The 23,810-nt window shown below is 47.4% G+C and overlaps 1 protein-coding gene across 4 annotated transcripts in view; it reads right to left on the bottom strand.

Annotated features, from left to right (window-relative positions):
- ZDHHC14 (zinc finger DHHC-type palmitoyltransferase 14) overlaps positions 1 to 23,810 on the bottom strand; it is a 289,684-nt gene that overhangs the window by 56,206 nt on the left and 209,668 nt on the right. For all 4 annotated transcript variants that reach the window (XM_069598801.1, XM_069598803.1, XM_069598802.1 and 1 more), the window contains exon 3: positions 19,332 to 19,490. In XM_069598801.1, the coding sequence (XP_069454902.1) occupies positions 19,332 to 19,490 (159 nt within the window). The remainder of the gene's footprint in view (positions 1 to 19,331; positions 19,491 to 23,810) is intronic.

Genomic DNA, 23,810 nt, shown 5'->3' with positions numbered 1-23,810 from the left:
TCTGGTGATGTCCATAGTCATCTCTTATGTCGTTGGAAGAGGGTGTTTGCTATGACCAGTGCATTCTCTTGACAAAACTCTTAGCCTTTGACCTGCTTCATTTTGTACTCCAAGGCCAAACTTGCCTGTTACTCCAAGCATCTCCTGACCTCCTACTTTCGCATTCCAGTCCCCATATGATGAAAATGACATATTTTTTGGCGTTAGTTAGGTCTTTATAGAACTGTTCAACTTCAGCTTCTTTGGCATTAGTGGTTGGCGCATATACTTCAATTACCGTGATATTGAATGGTTTGCCTTGGAAACAAACAGAGATCATACTGTCGTTTTTGAGATTGCATCCAAGTACTGCATTTCAGACTTTTTTGTTGATTATGAGAGCTACTCCATTTCTCTAAGGATTCTTGCCCACAGTAGCAGATATAATGGTCATCTGAATTAAATTCACCCATTCCGATCCATTTTAGTTCACTGATTCCTAAAATGTCAATGTTCACTCTTACCATCGCCTGTTTGACCACTTCCATTTTACCTTGATTCACGGGCCTAACATTCCAGGTTCCTATGCATCATTGTTCCTATGTAAAACTGGAGAAGGGAATGGCAACCCACTTTAATATTCTTGTCTTGAGAACTCCTTCCTTCAGCAAATGTTAACTGAGCAGCCGCAGGCCAGGGAGACACAGGTTGCTGAGAACTCTTGGTGGGGAACAGGCAGAGCTATGCTTAGGGAGCTTATTCATCTCCTGGGGGCAGAAGTGAAGTGAAATCGCTCAGTTGGGTCCAACTCTGTGACCCCATGGACTGTAGTCTACCAGGCTTCTTCGTCCATGGGATTTTCCAAGCAAGAGTACTGGAGTGGGTTACCATCTCCTTCTCCTGGGGGCAGAGACCATCAGAAATAACCAATCAGAGCATTAAAGGAGCACAGAAAGCCCAGGGAGGAGTGTGCCTCCCTGGGAACCACCTCAAGCCCACCGTGAGGGGTGGCCAGGAGTCCACAGAGAGGATGTGGCTTTTTCCAGGAACTGAGAGGAGGCCCTTGAGGCTGGAGACCAGGCCGTGAGGCATGAGGCGGGCAGGCTCGGATCTGTGGGCCAGACAAAAAGGATGTTGGCTTCCTGCCTATGAGCCACCAGCAGTGGCTCTTCTAAGGAGAGAGGTGGTGTGATCAGATTCTGTTGGGGACGGGAGCAGGTGGACTGGATAGTGAGAGGAGTGGTTGGTGGGGGTCCACTAGGAGACCCCCGTCCAGGTGAGGTGAGAAGGTAGCTTGTGGTTGGCCCCACCAGTGGAGATGCATCCACCTAGGAAGAAACAGGGTGTGTTTACCTTGTGCAACCAATGGCGGTGTGGGGACTCAGCGAGGTGGGGGTCCTGGGGGATGCTCATTTGGGGTGTCTCTAAGCTCCCCAAGTGCCTGGGAAAGAGATGCATCTGCAAGTCTGAGGCTCTGAAGAGAGGTCTGAGCTGGAGACACGAGAGCAAGACACAGCCTTCAGGAAGGCAAAAGGCAGCAAACGTGAGGTCAGAGATGAGCTCATGGACCCCCCCAGAGACATGAAGCCAGGGGCCACACACAAACGGGCTCACAGGCACACGCATGGGGAGAGAGACCAACAGAAACAGGCTTGCCCGGAGTAACTGCTTGTGGCTTTTCCGGGTATCGAAGAAAAGTATTTTTAAAGCCGAGTTGCAGTTTGACAATTACGGGCAGAAATGAGGTGAGCATTCTTGGTCAGATAAAAATAAAACATGGCCCAAGATCCTCGCCTCTGGGTTAGGTCCAGTTTACCTTTGCATTAGAAGTAGACCTGAGTGCCGCTCAGAGGCCCTGTGGTTGAATTCCATGGCAGGGACCCAAGACAGGCTAAAAATATGCCCGGGTGCCCCAGAGGGCCTGCTGTTGAGACTTGCCTGTAGGTGAAGGACACATTTTCCAAAACATGGCACTGGACATACAGTCTCTTTCTTTTGTTGAAAACAGTTTTAAAATACATAAACAGATGCACAGAATAAGAAAAGACATGTTTTAAGATTTACTCTTAAATGCATTATTTAACATTACTAGAGTCTTCTAGCAAAGCATTTTTCTAAAGTATACATGGACTTACAAGACAGAACCTGACCCAAAAACCCAGAAAGCACCCCCAGGACTAGCCCTGCAGGTTCTACTTCCCATGAGGGTTATATTTCTCATCCTACAGGTACAAATTAGCCTCTGACTATGACCTGGCTGCCCCTGTAGTCTGACCAGTCACAGAGTCATGTGCTGAAGATGAACACGTGGGCAACCTCGTTTCGCAGGTTCAGAGTGACAGCTTGGCTAATGGGGCCTTTCCCAAAGGGTGGCTCTGAACCTGAGAGGCCAGCAAGCCAGGACCCAACCCTGCAAAGAGCAGAGCTGCTCTGCGACGGCTCTGGCGGCGGCCCCTGCTTGCCAGGGTGTGAACCAACCTTGCCTGCTGTTTCTCCTTTGTGTCTGCGGACTTTCTCCCCATCTCTGCCTCCTGGGGCTGGTTATGAGGTTCCCATGGTGACAAGCATGCGCAAAATGAGCCTCTGAGAACCTCACGGGGGAAGGCAATTTACTTGATGGTGCCCACTCTAGGTCTGGATTCTTGACTCAGACAGGATCCACCCAGTTCAGCTGCCTACGAACAACATGAACGGAGGCGGGTGGGGTCATGCCTTGGGCCTCTATGATGCCAGTGAAGGACTCTGTCGGGAATGTCTGAAGCCTCCTCTGGTATGAGCACTTGAGGACTCATCCTACCAAGTCATGGGCAAGACTCCTACACACACCTGTTAGGGTGTTATCTGTGAGTCTTTCTCTCCAAGGAAATGCTGAAGACTTTCAGCCAGCCACTCGAGGAGACTGGACCGGCCCAGCCTGGATGCACCTCTGGGGTCCCCTTGCTCATTCCGACACCTTGAGACGAGGCTCTTCTTCCTCCAGGCTCGCTAAAGCACTCGCCCCAGACCCAGCCTTTGTCCACAGATGTCCCTTGTTTTGTTATCTGTGGGCTCTTGCAGGGCTTGCTGCTTCTTCTCAACATTGCTTCCACCCTTTCTGTTCTCTGACCTGAGGCCCCAGGATAGGGGAGGAGACACTTTCTGCTTAGAGCAGGATTGACAATGGACTTATAAGCCGGAGACCAAACATCACACACCACAAAGCTCACACTGCTCTTCACATCACTGTGTAAACAGCTGGACAGAAGGGAGAAGTGGTCACTGTGGAAGTGAGGGGCGTTATGGATGACAGGGTTGAGTTCCTGTGAGTCTGCCCTGTGGGCACAGCAGGCAGCCTGGGCAGCTCTGGGCCAGCCCTGTGAGAGGTGAGGGACATCTCCCTCCCACATCTCCGCCCCAGATGGATGGCTCTGATTCAGCACCTTCATCGCCACATCCGTCTCACAAGGTTTCACTTCCTCTCCACGTTTGCCTCTCTTGCCCCCTCCCTTTTGTATTTCTCTTCCTACTACTTTCTAGCACTTCTTTTTCCCCCTCTCCCCACCCCTCTTTGTTTTACTTCTCTGTGTTTGACTTCAGACACCAGCCAACCACTCACAGCTGGACACACACAGTGCCCAGTTCCCTGAGGCTGACGTTGCTGACTCTGGGACCTCGTGTTTAAGTTTCTGCAGATCCCGTTCTGGATCGAGAGCCAGAGGATTCTGGTGCTTAAAGCGAGTTATGCACTCCTTGAAAGAAAAGCTACGACAAACCTAGAAAGAGTATTAAAAGGCAGAGACATCGCTTTGCTGACAAAGGTCTGCATAGTCGAAGCTATGGCTTTTCCAGTAGTCAAGTACAGATATATGAGTTGGATCATAAAGAAGGCTGAGCACTGAAGAATTGATGCTTTTGAACTATGGTGTTGGAGAAGACTCCTGAGAGTCCCTTGGTCTGCAAGGAGATCAAACCAGTCAATCCAAAAGGAAATCAACCCTGAATATTCACTGGAAGAACTGATGCTAAAGCTGAAGCTCCAATAATCTGGCTATCTTATGTGAAGAGCCAACTCACTGGAAAAGCCCTTCATGCTGGGAAAGAATGAAGGTGGGAGAAGAAGGGGGTGACAGAGGATGAGATGGTTGGTTGGCATCACTGACTCAATGGGCATGAGTTTGAGCTAACTCCAGAAGATGGTGAAGGACACAGAAACTTGGAGTCCATGGGGTCGCAAAGAGTCGGACACAACTTAGCGACTAAACAGCAGCAGCAACAACAGCAACAAAGTTCTTTATAGACTCAGGTCACTGTGTCATGATTCCCTGAAAATATGCGAACTCGATTTTTCTTTCAAAGCATTAATTCTCTAACATAGGGAGATAATCACATACTCAGGAGACAGAGGATCAAACACTCTTTTTTGCCCCAACTCCATGAGTTTAATGAAGCACCGAGTCCCATGGCTTTTTCCAGTATTCCTGGAATCCATCCATGACTGTGACCCTCGTGACAGGGTAGCAGCAGCCCTCATACCTGTCCTTGGCCTTATCACCAACCAGTACACTCTCTGCAATGGAGACAGAAGGCACTTTCTGAAACATGTGGCTGATACACCCACTCCACCTTGGGATAAGATTGAAACTCCTCAGCACGACCGGGAAGGCAAGTGCTCGCGTCCTGCCCCTCCGCCTGCAGTCTCCACCTTCTCTAGTCCCTCTAGTCTTTTGCCGCCTGCTGCTCTGGATCTCCGCACAGCTCGTCCTCTTCTGATGTGTCCATCAGACGGGAGGAGCCTCTGAGGCTCCCACAGGTGTGCAGGCATGACCGTGCGCCACAGGTGTTTGTGAATCTGCCCGGGTTCCCCAGTAGGGAAGCTCTGCAGGCAGGACTGGGCTGATCACTGTCACCACCATCTCCCCAAAGCCTGCCTAGACAAAGCCCGGCACGCCAGCAACAGCCAAAAGATGCGCCTTCAGCAGGAGAGTGAAGGAAGTGCTGGCATGGCCCTGTGTACAGCTCTGAAGGGCCATTAGCCTAGAAGTTCCCTGCCTCCCCGAGCACAGCATTATAGTAATTCCAGGCACACATGCTGGTGATTTCCTGTCCTCCAGCAAATATTCAGCATGATTAAAGATGGAAAAATGCATTTTTGGTTCATCAGACTGAAAAACAAACCCATAAATCAGTTAGTAATAGCCAACAGTTTTTTAGGCACAAACAGCTTGGTTAGAAAACTGGTTACTTCTATCACAGGATGAACGGCACAAGGGCAAGCCCTGCTACTGTGATGTTGTTGCGAACTGAATGTGTAAGAGCCAAGAGTCAACCCTGTAACACTTATTTTTGCTAACTTCCAGTGAAAAGGCATACGATCCAAACCATGACAAAACCCTTGTGGGACTTAGAAACAATCTTGGCTTCAAGTTTTAAGACAATATTATATTATCTTTTGTGGGAAAATTTAAATTTCTTTAACTATACCAAGGGTTCTTATCTTCCCAGTATTTCTCAGTAGCATAAAAGGCTTGAGGCAAGAACAATGGAAGGAATAAATTCTCAACAATTTTAAAGAAGGGGTCTATTGGCCTGAGAGTGCAGAGATGGGGAGGAAGGGTCCGGGAGGGGTCAGTGGCAGAGCCCTTGTCCTGCCTGACCTCTCTGTGCTCCACTTTGTAACAAAAGGGTGACACAGATGTCCCCCCAAAACAACCAAGACTCTAGAGCAGGCGGGACACCAGGGCTGGCAGGAACCCTGGGTGGGTGGCCCAGGCCTGCCTGCCCAGTGCAGGAAGCTCTGTGTGTGTGTGTGTGTGTGTGTGTCTGCGTGTGTGTGTGCTGCACACCTGGGTTTGGGTTGAGAGTGAAAGAGGAAGAAAGAGAGGAAGGAAGAACAAGCCCAGTATAGTTATTCTTTTTTTAAAAAAAGCAGCTTTTAAAAATGGTGGGACTTCCAGAATGGCTTCCACTGGACTTCCCTGGTGGTCCAGTGGCTAGAACTCCATGCTCCCAACACAGGGATCCCGGGTTCGACCCCTGGTCAGGGAGCTAGATCCCACGTGTGGCAACTAAAGATTCCACATGCCGCATCTAAGACCCAGTGCAGCCAAATGAATAAATAAATATTTGGGGGAAAACGGCACTCTTGAAATAAATGTTGCTGCCTACTACTTGAGAAAAATCAACAGCAATCTTCTGGGGTGGGGAGATACTACCTGCCACCTGAAGGAGTCTGTTTTCTAACAACTGCAGAATCGACACAAGATTTAACCTAGGTTCTTAACTTAGTTTGTGCACCATGAACCCTGTCAGCATCTCATGAAGCCACAGGCCTGTCTAAGAATGTTGATGGAATACATACGGTAACAAAAGAAACCAGTAAGAAACACCATTTTCAAAATAGTTTAAAAGTTGTGACATAGTAGAATACATGCTTGTTTATTCCGATATCAAATTACAAGAGCTACAGTTTATCAACGACTGTGGTTTCAAAGTAGGAGCAAATGTGAATGATCTATCGTCCGTGTCCGCAGTGTCATACGAAAATGTCTGTGGCTTCTAGGGGTCACTAAAACGACTGACGTGGTTGGTTATGCCTGTGTTCACCACAGGAGGAAATGGTAGATCTCCTTTAGATTTCAGTAAGATGGAAGACGTCAGTGTTTCCCCATCCAAGCTCGTGGACTCCCAGAGTCTCATCCATAGTGCCCAGAGCTGGGATCTCTGCTCTAAGTACCTGGAGAACCAAGAGTATCAGCCACTGCTCAGGTCCGTCCTTGGAAGGAGTTGGGTCCAGCAAGTGGCTGCACTTCTGCATAAGGCCTCTGCGTAAGGCCACAGTCCCACTGTCTGTCCTCAGGGCATCTCACTCGGGGCCCCGCTTGGGGCCTTTTGGGGAACTTGTTCTGTCCAGGCCCCGGGGTAGATCAGTGCACTCTCCTCAGGTTTGGGGCTCACTGCTTCCACTCAAGTTGCTGTGTTCCCATCAGCTTTGCTTTATCTGATGATCTATTAAACTCTCCCCCGGGATCGTAAAGGACTCACAGGAACCCTGGGGAGGAGAAGGCCCGACTGGAGGCACAGAGAGCCTCTGTCATATAAAAACTAGGATACTCAGGCGGTAAAATTGTGGGAAGAGAGTATAATCTTCATATGCATCTGAGAGGTTTTTAAAAATCTGAAGTACTTCTGCACATATCTTGTCCTGATAACCCAATAATCCCAGGAAACAACTGGCATGCGGAGCTTACTTATGATTTTGCTCAGGCCCAACGAGGTTGTGCCAGACGCCTGCCTTCCCTCCGCTGGTGACCATGTGTGATTCAGCTGGCCTATCTCACCCTGCAAGCGGCCCCAGCCCTGTATCCACAGAGCCTCACTCATGGCGGACACAAACTGCTGGATGACCAGCGTTGCTCCCAGGCTGGGGCAGAAATGATCACCTTTTCTCACCTGTTTAGGTCTTACTTGTCCACCTGCTGTGGACTTTCAGGCCCAGCTGGGTTTCTTTCTGCTCTACGTCTGTGGTTTATGAACTTTCACACAAGGGTCGGGAGGCTGTCTTCCGGTCCCAGCTGCTAGAGTCTTGCTGTGTGACCGTGGACAGTTCCTGCCCTCTCTGAATTTGAGTTCTGTCGCAAATGGGGGTGATACTTTCTCACTTGACGGAGGCCTAGGCTGGTTGTGAGCAGTGAAGAAGATAACGTAGTACATAGAACTTCCTCCAAAAGTCAAAAACCCAACATAAACACATGATGGCATCATAAAATGCAAGTTATTTTAGTATAATTGTTTCTATGTGTCCATTTCACTTCTTTAATCAAAAAAGATAATTACATTTTCATAGGTACTAGATTGATACCACTCTAATGCCACAGAGAGAAGAGAAACTAAAGAGCCTCTTGATGAGGGTGAAAGAGGAGAGTGAAAAAAAGCTAGATTAAAACTCAACATTCAAAAAACCAAGATCATAGCACCCAGCCCCATCACTTTGCCATCACTTCATGGCAAATAGAAGGGGAAAAGTGGAAGCAGTGATAGATTTTATTTTCTTGGGCTCTAAAATCACTGCAGATGGTGACTTCAGCCATGAAATTAAAAGACACTTGCTCCTTGGAAGAAAAGCTATTATAAATCTTGACAGCATATTAAAAAGCAGAGACACCACTTTGCTGACAAAGGTTCATATAGTCAAAGCTATGCTTTTTCCAGAAGTCATGTATGGATGTGAGAGTTGTACCATAAAGAAGGCTGAGTGCTGAAGAATTGATGCTTTTGAATTGTGGTGCTGGAGAAGACTCTTGAGAGTCCCTTGGACTGCAAGGAGATGAATCCAGTTAATCCTAAAGAAAATCAGCCCTAAATATTCATTGGAAGGGCTGATGCTGAAGCTGAAGCCCCAATACTTTGGCCACCTGATGCAAAGAGTCGACTCATTGGAAAAGACCCTGGTGCTGGGAAAGATTGAAGGCAAAAGGAGAAGGTGGCGGCAGAGGATGAGATGGTTAGACAGCATCACCGAATAAATGGACATGAACTTGAGTAAATTCTGGGAGATGGTGGAGGACAGAGGGGCCTGGCATGCTGTAGTCCATGGGGTTGCAAACAGTTGGACATGACTTACCAACTGAACAACAAGGTACTAGGTTCTTAAGGAAATGATTCTTCTTCCTTTATTCCAAATTTCAATTAGTCCTTTATTTAAAGTATTTTCAACCTTTAAAAAATAAAACTTAATCTGTTCCAACAAACCAAATTATTTGTATAGCTTTTTAAAAACAATGTCCAAACATGTATTAAGCTTTCAAAACTAAGGCACACAGGTTATTTTTCACTATTCATTCTGCAGGCTTTTAACAGTTCAGTCCTGCCCAACTCCCATTTATTGTTTAACACCCAACAGAGAGCAGCTGGATCAGCTGCTTCCACAAATATCTTGAAAGAAGAAACTTCAGGGCTGGTAAAGTATGCTTCATCCTTAACTTCCCTAACTCCCAAATCTGTTGCTAGAGGCCAGTTTCAAGTCTAGTCAACTCAAGTAAACAACTGATTGTTGGGCATCTACTGGAAGGCACCGTCTGCTTTAAAGAGATGAATTAAGACACACAACTGCTGCTTAGGAGGTAATTGATCTTCAGCCTTCAAGTCTCCCTGCATGTGACAGACTGGGTAATTTCAGCAAATACGCACTGCTCCCTGTCCTGAGGGGCTGCATCCTTCCCTGCCCCATTGATGGTCATGGTCGCGTGCCTTGTTAGGCTAGAGGCTCGGCAGATGTACTGGAAGCAGAAGCTGTAACAGATATTGCTTATTTGCTCCCCCATCATATAGTCCAGTGACTCCCCATGAGGAAAACATGCCTGGCAGCTGCAGGCCCTTCCACCAGGGTCCTGGAATCAAATCTGAGAAGATGAACCTGAGCGGTGCCTGGAGCTAAACCCAGAACTGACCTACAGACACGTGAGGAAAAGAAATGCTGCTGGTTCAAAGCCACTGGGATTCTGGAGGGTGTTTGCTATACTGTATCACTGGCCAAGAGTCAGCGAAGACATCTCTGCAATCCTGCATCTCCGCTTTACACTGATGTGTGAGATCAGACTGTCTCAGGGCCCTGCCCAAACCTGGCACATAGGAGCTCAGTCTAGACCCTCTTTCTCCACAGATATCCAAGAGCTTCAGGGTGGCTGCCCCTGAATTCTTCCAGCCTTTCCTCCCATTTCACCCTCCTAAAGTCAGATTAGATATCCTGAGTGCTACAACCTGGTCAATTTTTTTTCTTTCCTTCTTTTTTTTGGGGGGTGCACACTGTGTGGGATCTCAGTTTCTTGAGCTGGGATTGAACCTGGGCCACGAGAGTGAAAGCCTGGGATCCTAACCATGAGGCCACCAGGGAATTCCTTCAAATATTTCTTTATGGTGTTAGTTCACTTGTTGTGAGTCGGCAGAAAACTCATCAAGGGCAGGAAGCCCACTTTACACTTCTTTGCATTCTACTTACACATGGCAGCCAATGAAGAAATCCTTTTGGATTAGTTGCAAATGCTTGCTTTACAAAGCCTTCTGCAGACATGGCCTGATTCTGCCTCTTGACTCTCAACATCCACCCCTGGGCCCTGCTCTGGCCACTGAGCTTGGTGGACTTCTACCCATGTTGTCAGACCCTGTTAGTGTCCACCTCAGACACCCGGAGGACTATGGCCCTAAGGTGAGTTAGAGAAGAAATACCAACACTGATGAATTTTCATCTGTAAAATTATACTTACAATGCATGGCTTCCAATAGGCCTCAAAAGATGGTAGATATTTTACTAATACTGGTTTTTCAAGGTTGCAAGTCAGCCACACCTCCCATGGGAGGCCTCACTGTTGACCACTGATCTTGCAAGAGACGAGCAATTCCCAGAACACCCAGGTAGCCTAACCTCAGTGGTGGAACCCAGGGTGAGTCAGCGAGAGTCTGTTCCTATGGCTCTCAACCTTGCCCATGCGTACGATCCCCTCCTCCTTCTACTCCCCAGGCCTGGGTACTCCATCTTGAGGAATTTACATCTACTTACATATTCTCACATCCTTAACAAACATGTCACGAAGGAACTTCTTCTGAAAGCTAAGAGACTTTGTAGAATTTTATTTTATTTTGGTTATTGCCTCAAACGTACCTCCATGCTTTCTCAATTTTAATTTTTTTGGAAGGAACTCTTGGTGGCACAATACAGCGGGTCCTATTGCGGGAAAGGCATGTCGAGAACGAGGTGGCCAGAGAAAGGACCAGCTTGTCTGGATGCAACAAAAGAGCGTCCCCAGCTACAGCAGGAAGACTCCGTGGAGGATGAGCGGAGCCAAGAGAAGAACAGGGGGGAAGGCCGGGAAGAGGTCACGGAGGGGCCAACAGAAGAGCTACTGGCTCCTACAGGATGGGAACCAACGGGGAAATACAGGAAATGTGAACTGGTCGGAAGAGACAGGAAAAACCCAACGTACTGACAACCAGGGTCAGTCTTAATCTGACATAAGAGGAGATGAAAAGTCTTCCAGGAAAGAATGTCATCTTATGGTCAAGTGAGTTAGGAAGGTTACTTGGAATTCTGCCATCTGTCACTTGAGCTGTAACAATGAATCATTGATAATAAGTGACTTAATTAAAGCTCCTCACTTTCTGAGAAGGACTTGAGTGGCTCATAAGAAAACCGGGAATAAGTTAATACCAAAAATACACACCCCAAAGTTTCATTTACATTGTTTAGAGCTGGCTACATCTGGCTCTGTGTTTCCGTCTAACCAATGAATAAGACCTTTTATGAACAAACGGCAGTCTTCCCCACGGCCATGAAATGGATCCCGGTTTCTCTACACTCTCACACAGTGTGAGTTACACGACAATGACGGTAATATGCCTTGAAGTTATCCATCATTTTGCAAGTTTCTTTAAACCCTTGGTACACTGCAATAGATTATCCGTGAAAAGAAAAACCTCCTAGTTTGTTTTCAGCCAAAAGATCTCACATCTATATTTATTCATTTCAAGTTAAGAGTTGGAGACACAATTAGTGGCAAACGAAGCTCTCCAGAGAGGTCAGTGGATGGGAGAGGGTGAAAATATGATTAATAACTTGAATCCAAAAGTACTAATTAAGGTGGATGAACTTACAGCCTGTTACACAGAGTGAAGTAAGTCAGAAAGAGAAAAATAAATATCATTAATGCATATATATGGAATCTAGAAAAACGGTACTGATGAATCGATTTGCAGGGCAGGAATAGAGATGCAGACGTAGAGAACGGACTTGTGGGCACAGTGGGGGAAGAAGAGGGTAGGCCGAATTGAGAAAGTAGCATTAACATAAGCACTATCATGTGTAAAATAGCCAGTGGGAAGCTGCTATATAACATAGGGAGCCCAGCCTCACACTCTGTGAATGACATAGAGGGGTGGGATGGAGGAGGGAAGGGGGCTCAAAAGGGAGGGGATACAATAATGACTGATTCGCACTGTTGTACAGCAGAAATCAACACAAAATTGTAAAACAATTATCACCCAATTTTTTAAAGAAAGCACTAATTAGGTTGCTTGACACACTTTTCAGTTACAGGACCTGTTGCTTATACCAAAAAGGATAAAACTCCAGACCCTAGGAAAAAAGAAACTGAAATAAAGGTTAACACAAAGGGACAGGAAACCCTCAGGAACAGAACAAAACCCATGTGCCACTACAGAAAGCTTAGGGGCAGCCCCAAAGTGAACGTAGAAATTATACAGTTTCCAATAATCAGGCAGGAGGAGGAGATGAGATGGTTGGATGGCATCATCGACTCAATGGACGTGAGTCTGAGCAAACTCCGGGAGACGGTGAAGGACAGGGAAGCCTGGTGTGCTGCAGTTCATGGGATTGCAAAGAGTCAGACACGACTGATGGACTAAACATCAGCTTTTTCCAAAACGGTATTGGTAATCAAACTGGACATGTTCTACCTCGTCTCCTCCCTCAAACTGCATTTAATTTATACCTACGTTTGTGGAGAGAATGTCTCATTTGAATCTGTTATTTCCACTTCATTGCTACCAGAAGTCTATCTTTTGGCTGTTTATTTGCCAAAGAATTAGATCTGGTACTGTTTTTATTTTTCTGTTCTAAAGTTTGTTTTGCTATTCTTTTTTTCTGTCTTCTTGAGATGGCCGCTTTGTTCCTTTACTGGCTTCTAAATCCAGTTTTGTCTTGTACTAGACTTTTCTAAACTTTCCATTTCATTGGCCATCCGACATCCAAGTAAACTTCCTGTTTGTAGAGAATCCCAGAATAGATGGGAGGTGAGCCCCACCCCTGGGAGGGTGGAGCAGCTACCTCTTCCTCTCACTGGTCACCCAAGTGTGGAAACGAATCAGGTCCAGGTGCTCCCTCCCACCCCGATCTCTGCCTCCAGAGCCCACGCTCGCTGCAGACAAGTCCTGGCTCCAAGTCGATGGCAGCAGCAGAGTCAGAATCGGCGGCTCCGCAGACGTCCTGCTGGTAGAGCCTGCGCCTCCTGGGACCATCCTATCGCAGGTGTGACTCGCGGCGCTCAGCCACCCAGCCTCCCTTGGCTCCTCCGGGCTGCCGCTCCTGGTTCTGCAGCCTCCAACTTCATTTCAACAAGCTACCTGATAGCTTTCCAAACCATTCCTTCTCATGGAGTTCTATTTTGCATTATTTTTATTGTCGCTTTCCAACTATTCCACCCTTGCCATTTTGGAATCTCTGTCACCCACGAGCTAATGAAAAGGTTCTTAAAAAAAAACAATGCAATTCGGGACTTCCCTGGTGGTCCAGTGGTTCAGAACCTGCCTTGCAATGCAGGGAATGTGGGTTCGATTCCTGGTTGGGGAACTAAGATCCCACATGTCATGGGGGCAACCGAGCCTGTGTGCTTAAACTACAGAACCTGCATGCTACAACAAAAGAGCCCACTTGTCACAACCAAGACTCAGTGCAGTCAGATAAATAAATAAAAATTACTCCTGAAAAAACCATTATAATTGGTTAGGTTTGTGTATTTTTTTGTGTGTGTGGTTGATTTCTATTGTGTCATTAGATGACACACTGTGAAGTACCTAGTAGCTTTCAGGAGGTTAGGGATTTTTGTGCAGCTACTCTGATTAATTTTGCAAATGCTCCACAATCAGTTAAAAAATATCAGCATACTTTGCCAAAACAGTTCAACATGTATTTCTTAACTGTATATTGATACCTTTTATTTTCTTACTTTTATTTTGCTTACCTGAGCCAACAAAGCCAGAGGTATTGTTTCTCACTAGCATGATGTTTATACCAAACTTTCCTTGCATTTTGTAACAATGTTTACCTTAGGTATGTTGATGCAATATTTTTTGATGTATATAACTGATGACTGAATTTTTAAATAACCTCTTCACACATGTAAAATTACTCTTTTTGATCCATGTAATGTGATAAACACAATACCTTCTGTGCTGAATTCTCTTTGGTCTGTTCTTAATAGTGATTCTTGCATAGTGATCTTGAATAGTGATTCTTAATAGTGATTTGAAGCATCTAGATACTAGTACAGTGCCTGACGCATAGAAGCTCATTACATGTCAGTAAAAAGCAAGGATACTGGAAACCAGGAGGGGCACCATAAATCCCTGGGTTCTTTTGGTCCCCAAGAAGATGAAAATGCTAGCTTGCTGCATTCTCTTCAAATGATCTGTTTTCCTACGGAAAACGAATACCCTCTCAGCATACCCAAACAGTTAAAAAGAAGTTCCAGAGTGCTGCCCTACATCAGAAGGTAGCTAGGATTCTAGCTCTCAAATATACCAGACGTCTTAACATTGAGTACAGCTGTGAAGCAGTGACTGGGCTCAGCAGAGTGTGCCGAGCAGACAAGACATCTGCAGTTCCGACTCAGAGATCCGCATCACAGAGGAAGCATCTGGTCGGACAGGAGGGGACACTGTGGTCAGAAGGGAGAGCAGAGTAGAGAGCCCAGGGGAGAAAGAGCGAGCATTTAAAGACAGCCATGAAGGCGCTTCCCTGGTGGTCCACTGGTTAAGACTGCCTTCCAGTGTTGGGGGTGCGGGTTCCATATTTGGTCTGGAAAATGGGACTCCATCTGCCTCTTGGTCAAAAGGGAAAAAAAAAAAAAAGAAGAAGAAACACTGTAACAAATTCAATAAGACTTTAAAAATGGTCCACACCAAAAAAACACCAAAAAAAAAAAAAAGCAAGAACAATTAAACTCTTCCAAAACAAAAACTGCTGGGCACGAGCCCCAGCAGAGGGTGTCTGGAGGCTCTCTGTGCTATCCACACCAGAAGGGACAGAAGGGGAAGGGAGAAAAAGGGGCCAGGGCATCTGCTGTGAAAGGGAAGAGACCTGCAGGGCTGACAACACGAGGGCTTCCTGCACCACCTCCTCTGCCCTCACGGCACCTCCAGATGTGGCGTCTCAGAGAAAGACGGGCTCCCCTCTGCCCAGAGGAGGTAGAAAGTTGGGGATCCAGTTTCTGCTGCTTTCATGCTGAGCTGGTCAAAATCAGACAGGCTCTCGTAGAGCAGGCTTGCAATGATCCTTCCCGGTGTTTGGCAAACTTAATTTAGTTCACAGTGTGTGAATAAATTACTTTCAAGTCAGTCCTTTTTTATTACAGGTTTAGGTTGTGTTAAGAAAAACATACCCAATTCCAGGGAAAGCTGCTGGCTACTCTGACACTGGCCCAGAGTCCACCAAAGGGCAGACTTCCCTGAAAGGGTCCACCCTGGCCAACACCGGGGTGGTGGGGAGGTGGAGGGGGCTCACTTGGGGCTGGAACGTACAGAGTTAGTCTGAGAAGACCTTCCCAGGGCAGTTTTTGCTTTCCAACTCCATCTGTTATTCTCCTTTAAATGACCTGAGGGCTCCTAGGGGTCTGAGCAAACAGAGATGACCCCTTAGCCCCAGCTGTCAGTTGTATAAAAATGTTTTATAACATCAAAAATTGCCTGGATAAACAAACGACCCCAAACATTCTGTTTCAAATGTACAGAAGCAATTTGATGGCAATACAAGGAGACAACGGGAGAGAAACAGAGATAAAAAGAGACAAAGTCAGAGAGAGAGAGACAATGTATTCATTCCTGCAGCTGCAGCTCATGGAAAGCCTCCCAGATTACAGGAAAACAAGTGGGCTCCCATCGCTCTGTGATAACAATCTCATTCTACAGTTACCTGGGAGCATTGTGGCAGGCCTGCTCCCATTACACACGGTAACAACACTTCACTGGCAGGCTCTTTGTGAGTCCTCGGAGGGCACCAGGTCGGTGCGTGCTGGGCACTGTCTCGCTTCATCCTTAGAAGAAACCTACAAGGCAGTACTGGGATCATCCCATCTTACAGATGTGGAAACAGTTGAGGGTAACCTGCCCAGGTTCCCATATTATCCAAGGGCACGACCAGGACCTAGTCCTGGGCATCTGTCCTTAGAGCCGTGTCCCAACCCCCTGGCTCTGCTAACCTGTTCTATGTTAGCAACAGAGTGTGCTCCCCAAAAAGCTTTTCCCTCAGCCCTTGACTCAAACTACAGAGCCCCTACGACTTTGCTCTCATTCCAAACTTACTTAACAAAGAAAAATATACTTCGAAAGCTGCATTTTCCTCTCTCCTCTACCAGCACAAAGTGACATTGATTTGCACGCCTAGGAAGGACCAACCTGAGCCCATTCATTACCATGGAAGGGAAGCCACATGTTTGAATGCTGGCTTTCAGCACATCATTGTACTTTTTTCCCCTGGCTGCAAAAGTAGAATTCAATAAAAACTTGCCATCTAAAAATAAAGTAGTGGCAAACTCTGCAATTATACTTCTCCATTGGAGACAACTGCTTTCCAGTTTATTTTCCCAAATGGACAAGGTCCAATCTGTTGGTTAGCTAATGGGTCACACCCACGGCCCAAATGTAGTGTAATGAACTCGAAAGCCAAAACGATGTAGGTCTGAGTCGCTGTGTGGTTGTTCCCCGAGTGCAGCAAGTACATTTACTTTCCATCAGCTGTGTGCTACTCCCCTCACCTATCCCCCACAGAGCGGGGCCCTGATTACAGTTTGCCCACTTTCAGCCCAAGGACCGTCAAACGGAGCTTAGAGGCAGATACTGGCAATGTGCTCCTTGCCTAGTTCTCTCCTCTGAGCCCACCCCAAACCTTCCCCCTTCCTCTCCTTTCCCTTTGCGGCTCTGCATCCTCTCGTTGGACAGCATCAGGCTTGCTTGTGGAATTCTGGGTTACCATGCTGACTTGGAGTTACCAGAAAGGTTGCTCAGAACCTATCAGAAGGGCTCTTGGACACTATGGACTGATGGCTCTTACTGTCTCACTGGGCATTTCTAGTAGCTCAGTTGGTAAAGAATCTGCCTGCAATGCTGGAGACTGGGTTCGATTCCTGGATTGGGAAGATCCCCTGGAGAAGGAAATGGCAACCCACTCCAGTATTCTTCCCTGAAGAATCCCATGGGCAGAGGAGTTTGTCAGGCTACTGTCCATGGGGTCGCAAGAGTTGGACATGATTTAGCAACTAAACCACCATAGAAGTATACCATTAACTAGATGAATAATTCTGGTAAGAGGATTTTACACCTAATACATCAGGGTTCTTAAACCTACGGTGGAGGGAACAAACAAGAGAATTTGAGGAACTTTCAGAAAGTGTTTTATGATATAATTGAAGAGAATTTTAAAACACTATGAGACAGAAAGGAACGTTTTATCATGATTAGGCATCTACCCTACAGATGGAATATAAATGAACAAATAGAAACAGCCAGTTATCTAGCAATGGGTAAACACATTTATAAATGATTAAAAAACAAAAAAGAGAGATGTCCCATAAACTCTTCAGGTCTGTAGGTAACCACTCCCTCCCTGTAAATGCCAACTGGAACAAGTCATTAGACCTCCAGGAGAAGATATGCAAAATAACAGAAGATTTTTAGGTGAAAGAGTGTAAGTTACATATTATCCTATCATATAATATTCCATCATGTAATCCCAAAATTACAACCCAAGAAAGGATCCTGTGAATCCCTATGGATTGTTTCCCTGAAGATATTTAAGCCACCGGGCTGCTTTGGCTTGAGTGTCCTCAAGATGGGCATGGGATGGTCACTGGGGTTGGAGTCACCCGGAAGGGTATCAGAAATCACACAAAGGCTGTCTCATGACCTTGTAAACCCTGGTGTGTGTCCTCACATACAGGAGCAGGGACGGGTTTGGTCATCACACCTGCAGAGGGCTACAGTAGACCCAGACATTGGTCCGAGAAAGCCAATCAGAAGTGTCAAGGGAGCAGAAGCAGTAACAGAGTAACAGCTAACAACCACAGAGAATTTACCAAAAGCCAGGCACTAGGCTGAGTGCTTTGCACACTTTAACTCATTTGCTCTTTCAATCGTCCGGAGAGGTAGACACTGCAACTGACTTCATTATAAAGATGAGAAAATCAAGGCATACAGAGTTGAGGTAGCATGCCTAAATCATGAAGCTAGTATTTGTACCCAGGTCACTGGGTGCCAGATTTCAGGCTCTTAACTGCTTCTCACTACACAAGAAAGACCACAAAATTCCATGATGTTTTGCTGGGGAGGCAAAGGCTAACAGTAATTTTTCCAAGTGAATAAAACTAAGAAAAGGTCTGAGAGGGAAGACATGGACTTCCTACCAAACTGTAGATTAAAAGTTATAGTAAATTTCAGGCCACTAAACAAAAAAGCTTTGCACAGCAGGAAACACATTATATAATTTTTTTTTTTCTGAAGAAGAATAGAGACCACGAATTCTAATAGGCTCGGAAAATGTTAGCAGTCGACTGTGTGTTACTAAGTGGAACAGGTGTGTTCTGAGGTGTTCTGTCTTTTCAGGTGTGAGGTTAACAGGACTTCCATGCCTGTTTTTCCAGGAAAGCCCCTGGTTATTTCTGTTAAAGGCGGACAGGTCTTCCCTGTGGGTCTTCCCCCACATGGCAAAGCTGTGGTCCCTTTCTCATTACCCTTTCTGTCACTTGGGGCTTCCACCGTCTCCTTGCCAACCTCATCTCTGAGACGCTCCATCCCCGGGCAGAGTAATGGTCTGCAAGTGTGGGTAACATCTCTCGGTGTCATGGGATGAGCTTGCCAAGTAGTCCCCAGGGGCTGGGACCCATATAGAGGCAGAAATGCTGTGCTGCGGTGCTGGCAGCCGAGCAGCAGGGCTAAGCCTTGCAGCTGAGGCCCTCTGTGCTCCACCATGTTTCCTCTGCCCGTTTCCTAGCCTGTCCTGGAGGAAGCAAGCTGACAGCGAGGGCAAGTCTTGGTGGTCTCTGGGGCCTCCTAACAACATAACTGTGGGCCCAGCGGTCTCTGGGCCTTTGCCCCTTTCCCTCTCCTTGGGCTTCCATGACGTCCAGCTCCCCAAGCAGAATGCCTTCTGAAGAGCTGGGAGAATCCGGCTACACACGTGGCCAGCCCCTCCGGCAATGGAGGGTCTACGGGTGTCATGGTTTTATTTCAGTGTCTGCCGATCTGGAACCTCCAGGGAACACGAACCCCCACTCTGGCGTGCGTGGTCCCTGGAAAGAGAAGACCTGGGGCATTGTGCTGTCATAGGGATGTGTTGTAGGATGTAAAAAGAAAAAAGATATCCTGCGATGCTAGGCTTGGTGAACTGGATCAGCGGCAGACGGTTGATCAAATCAGAGGCAACAGGACTGAAATAACTGTTACCCAGTTGCTTAGTTTTGAAAGTTTAAAGAGACACACATGCTGGCTGTCGTTAAGTACAAGGTCTGGTCAAAGGAAATCAGGCTACTCCATCAGCTGCAGACATTTTAGCACAAGCCTTAAATGGAACAGAGGCAATTTTGGCTTTGACTCACCTACGCAGTTATCGCAAAGGCTACAGTGAGAGGCACGAGGGGGCCGGAAAATCTTGCAGGTGAAACAATATTTAAGTTTCACAGTCTGGCCATTGATGATGACTTCTTTGGTTCTGGGAGGTGGGCGGTACCCCCCTGAACTGGTGCCGTTTGCGATATCTGGAGAAAAGAAAAGAAAAAAAAAAAAGAGCACAGGCGCTTAACACAGCAGGTGAACTCTGCAGGATCCTGCCCCCAGGCGGCCTGGAGTCTGCACTTCCAAGTGCAAGGCCCACAGGCACCTGACCCCTGACACACAAATGCGGGAGAACACAGAGCGCCGGCTGTCCCACGGAATTTACGCTCCTTTGGAGCCTGGGACTGCAATCAGGAATCCAAGCACGAGGGAGAGACCACGTGACTGAGCTCTGGCCAATGGGGTGCTGCACACGTGGCCCCGCCCAGCCGATGGGATCCTCCCCTGAGCCACACCCACTCTTCCCCCATCCATCCGAGGTCACCTTGGAGATACAAACTGGGGGCCCTGAATGACTATGCCCCTGTGACTGCCTCACTGGGCCATACTGTTGTGCACCAAAATCCTTCCCCAGTTAGCATTGTCCTAATAAACATTGTTGCTCAGTCCCTTCCCTGGAGAAGGAAATGGCAACCCACTCCAGTATTCTTGCCTGGAGAATTCCATGGACAGAGGAGCCTGGTGGGCTATAGTCCATGGGGTCACAAAGAGTTGGACACGACTGAGTGTCCAACTGTGTTGGACACTTTCAGTCCCTAAGTCTCCGACTCTTTGTGACCCCATGGACTATAGCCCACCAGGCTCCTCTGTCCCTGAGATTCTCCAGGCAAGAATACTGGAGTGGGTTGCCATTTCCTTCTCCAATGCATGAAAGTGAAAAGTGAAAGTGAAGTTGCTCAGTCCTGTCCGATTCTTCGTGACCCCATGGACTGTAGCCTACCAGGCTCCTCTGTCCATGGGATTTTCCAGGCAAGAATACTGGAGTGGGTTACCATTTCCTTCTCCACCTCCATTAGCAGGCAGGTTCTTTACTACTTAGCACCACCTGGAAAGCCCCAACTAAATCATTCAATGTACATTACAAAAAATAATTTCTGTAGTTTATTGTCTGACCAGCATCTTTAATATTTTTAGAACCAGTTTTCAAAATGTTGAAGAAACTACTATTTTTTAAAGTTTCTTTTAATCTTATAACCTCCCTGAGTTCACATGAGAATCACCCAGGAAGCTTCTCAAACTCCCCTAGCACAGAGACCTGCCCCAGATCCAATAAATCAGAATCGCCCCTGGTGACTGTAATGTGCTGTAGGGCTGAGAGCCCCTGCTCCACAAGAAGCTAAAACACTCTTTTCATCTAGACCCCTCACAGCCATAAAGAATTGAGGGCAGCTAGCAGTGGAAACAGGAGGCCACAGGTCAATGGAGAAGAGTGAGAATATCCGTGAGGGCTTCAGCTGAGACTCCGCGGCTGATAAACAGGTGGAGCAGAGCCTGGTGGGTAGAGGGAATCTTGGGAAACTTCACGGTGTTCTTCAAAAACAGAGATGGAAACACTAAAGGTAGCTGTTCATTTAACTCAGAAACTGTCAGACAGTGACAGCTGCAATATACTTTTGGTAAATTTCCAAAGTGACAGGAAGGAGTCCCACGATCCACTCAGCTCTCCCCCACCCTCCACCCCACAAACTCAACCTGGGCAGGAATTGCATGGAGAGCTTTCAAAACTACTGATGCTACTGACCCACCCTCAGATATATGTATGTTCTGATGTCCTTGGAGGGGTGCAGCCTGCCATCAGAGGTTTCAAGAGCTCCTCATGTATGGAAATTTACAGCCAAAGCTGAGAACCTCCATTGCAGGGCCTGGTCACTGCGGTCCACACAGAATCCACACTGACTGAGAGCTTGTCAGAGATGTGAGCTCTCTCTCAGTCCCGCCCATAGCTACCGAGGTCACTGTGCCCCCTCCCCACCAGGGGGGAGGGTGCCACACATCTTGAAGTTTGAGAACCTAGCTCCGGGATGCCTATAAACACTGCCCATCCACACATCATGTGCACCTCTGAACCTCACATGCCTCTTGGTTCTGTACCCCTATACACTCATGTATGTGGCAGAGAGCTAAACTCACAGAACATAGAAATCTAGAAAAACTTTGTGGGCAGGAGGGGGCCGCTTCACACAGCACAGTCAGCGCCCCAAGCATTTTCACACGGAGAACCTGGTGACCAGGAACAGCCAATGGTCTCTGCAGAGCGGCACCCTCGGTGCCTCCAGGCTGCTCTCACTCACAGAATTCACAAGTCATGATTTCAGGAGGTGCCCCATTTACCGCAATCTTCTTTTTAATCCCCCTCTCCTAACTATCCAAGACCTTATCGTGCTCTTTGCATCTTCAGTTCAGTTCAGTCGCTCAGTCATGTCTGACTCTTTGCGACCCCATGAACCGCAGCACGCCAGGCCTCCCTGCCCATCACCAACTCCCAGAGTTTACCCAAACTCATGTCCATTGAGTTGGTGATGCCATCCAACCATCTCATCCTCTGTTGTCCCCTTCTCCTCCCGCCTTCGATCTTTCCCAGCATCAGGGTCTTTTCCAATGAGTCACTGCTTTGCGTCAGGTGGCCAAAGTATTGGAGCTTCAGCATCAATACTTCCAATGAATACTCAGGACTGATTTCCTTTAGGACTGACTGGCTTGATCTCCTTGATCTCTTTGAATCTTAGACAATTCTTACAAAAAAATTTTTAAATTCTTATAGTGAATGGGTAAATGGCATGGAACAGGGACAGGGAGAGAGTGAGGAACAGCCCTTCTACTTTACCTTTCCACTGAGGACAGTCATTCTACTTGGAATAATGAAACAGCGGGACGGTTATAATAAACCAAGGACTCTGGGTGGCCTTGCCAGGCAGGACACCCTCTCTTGGCATATCCCCCACCTGCCTGGCAGCCCAGGTGGCTGCCCCATGAAACAACAGAGTTCAGCAGGCACCAGAGAAGCACCAGCTTCCAAAGCATGTATAATGGGAAGAGGGTGGCATCCCAACTGATTCTGTGATGAGAAAATAAAGAGGCAACGGGGCTGTGTACTTCCTGCAGCATCAGGGTAAAAATAACTGGCTTTGAACACATCAAAGATAAGGTCAGAGCTCTTCCAGTGCCAACGGAATGCCACTGAGGTCTAAATTAATTATGACTTTAATTGTGACATATGACTAGCCTTATGTCAGCTGTGAAATCTACTGTATCTCTTTAGCTCTTGCAAACATGGAAAACTAGAAAAACTAGGAAAACCAGAGAGTCAGATAGAGGTTTAAAAGTAACAATAACCCAATCAATAACACTTGTGTTAGTTTAACCAGAAAAGTTTAAAAACTGCTTTGCCAAGAAAAATATTTTAAGAAGCACTTATTCACACTAGAATGACTCCTAAAAAACCCCAGTTTTAAGTAGCAAGTGTGTTAAATCTCTTTAGTCGTGTCCGACTCTTTGCTAGCCCATGGACTGTAGCCCTCCAGGCTTCTCTGTCCATGGGATTCTCCAGGCAAGAACACTGAAGTGGGCTGCCATTCCCTTCTCCAGGGGGTTTTCCCGACCCAGGGATGGAACTTGCGTTTCAAAAGTCTGCTGCACGGGCAGGAGGGTTCTTTACCACTGGCGCCACCTGGGAAGCTGAATAGGTTTACCGTTATAAATGATTCCCTATTTAATATATGCAAACTACTGCACCAGAGGCAATGGAGGACCCTTAAACAACAGAGATGTCACATGAGCAGCGGTGAGCGAGGGGTCCTGCTAGACTGTTTGATGAGCCGTGAGTCCCCGGCCACCCCTGGTCTGCTGTCCTACTAGCCTTCAGAGCTTGCTTCCTAAGTGCACCAAGGTCGTCCGTGCGGGCTGGTCCTTCCCTTCCTGCTGCACAATCTCACCCGAGTCCGAGGCCCTGCTGTTCAGGCTCCCAGCATCTCTTCTCTGCTCGGGCCATCCTGTCTTCTGGATGTGCCTTGTCCTAGAAGGTCCACTTAAGCCTCTCCTGTGCAAAAGCGCTGAGGGCACTTGCTTCCTAGGGCTCTCACTGCACTTGACTGCGTGTTTATCCAGCCAACAGATCTGTGTCGTGCTCGTAGTTGCCAGCTGGGTGCTGGGAGCTGGGGATGTTGCAGGAACTTAACAGCTGGAGAGGCTCGCAGGCCCTAGGGGAGACCCTCTACCAGGGGGGTGACCATGAGGGTTTATCTCTGAGTCTTCCCTCAGACGTGGTGCCGGGAGGGGGACGAGGCCTGACTGCTTTCGTGTTCCCGCTGTCCTGCAGAGGGTCCAGCACACAGTAGGTCCCCAGGAACTGCCTGCCAAATGGAAGGCCGGTTGTCCTGGCCGGTCTGGAGGAAGGATGCAGGAAGCACGGGATCGATGTCCCAAGTCCTACATGCCCACCAGTCAGAGTCACATAGCTTGGGGAC

This window comes from Ovis canadensis, chromosome 8 (genome assembly GCF_042477335.2).
Source record: "Ovis canadensis isolate MfBH-ARS-UI-01 breed Bighorn chromosome 8, ARS-UI_OviCan_v2, whole genome shotgun sequence".
In the NCBI taxonomy this organism is placed as follows: Eukaryota; Metazoa; Chordata; class Mammalia; order Artiodactyla; family Bovidae; genus Ovis; species Ovis canadensis.
This window is presented reverse-complemented; position numbering and strand designations above follow the sequence as displayed.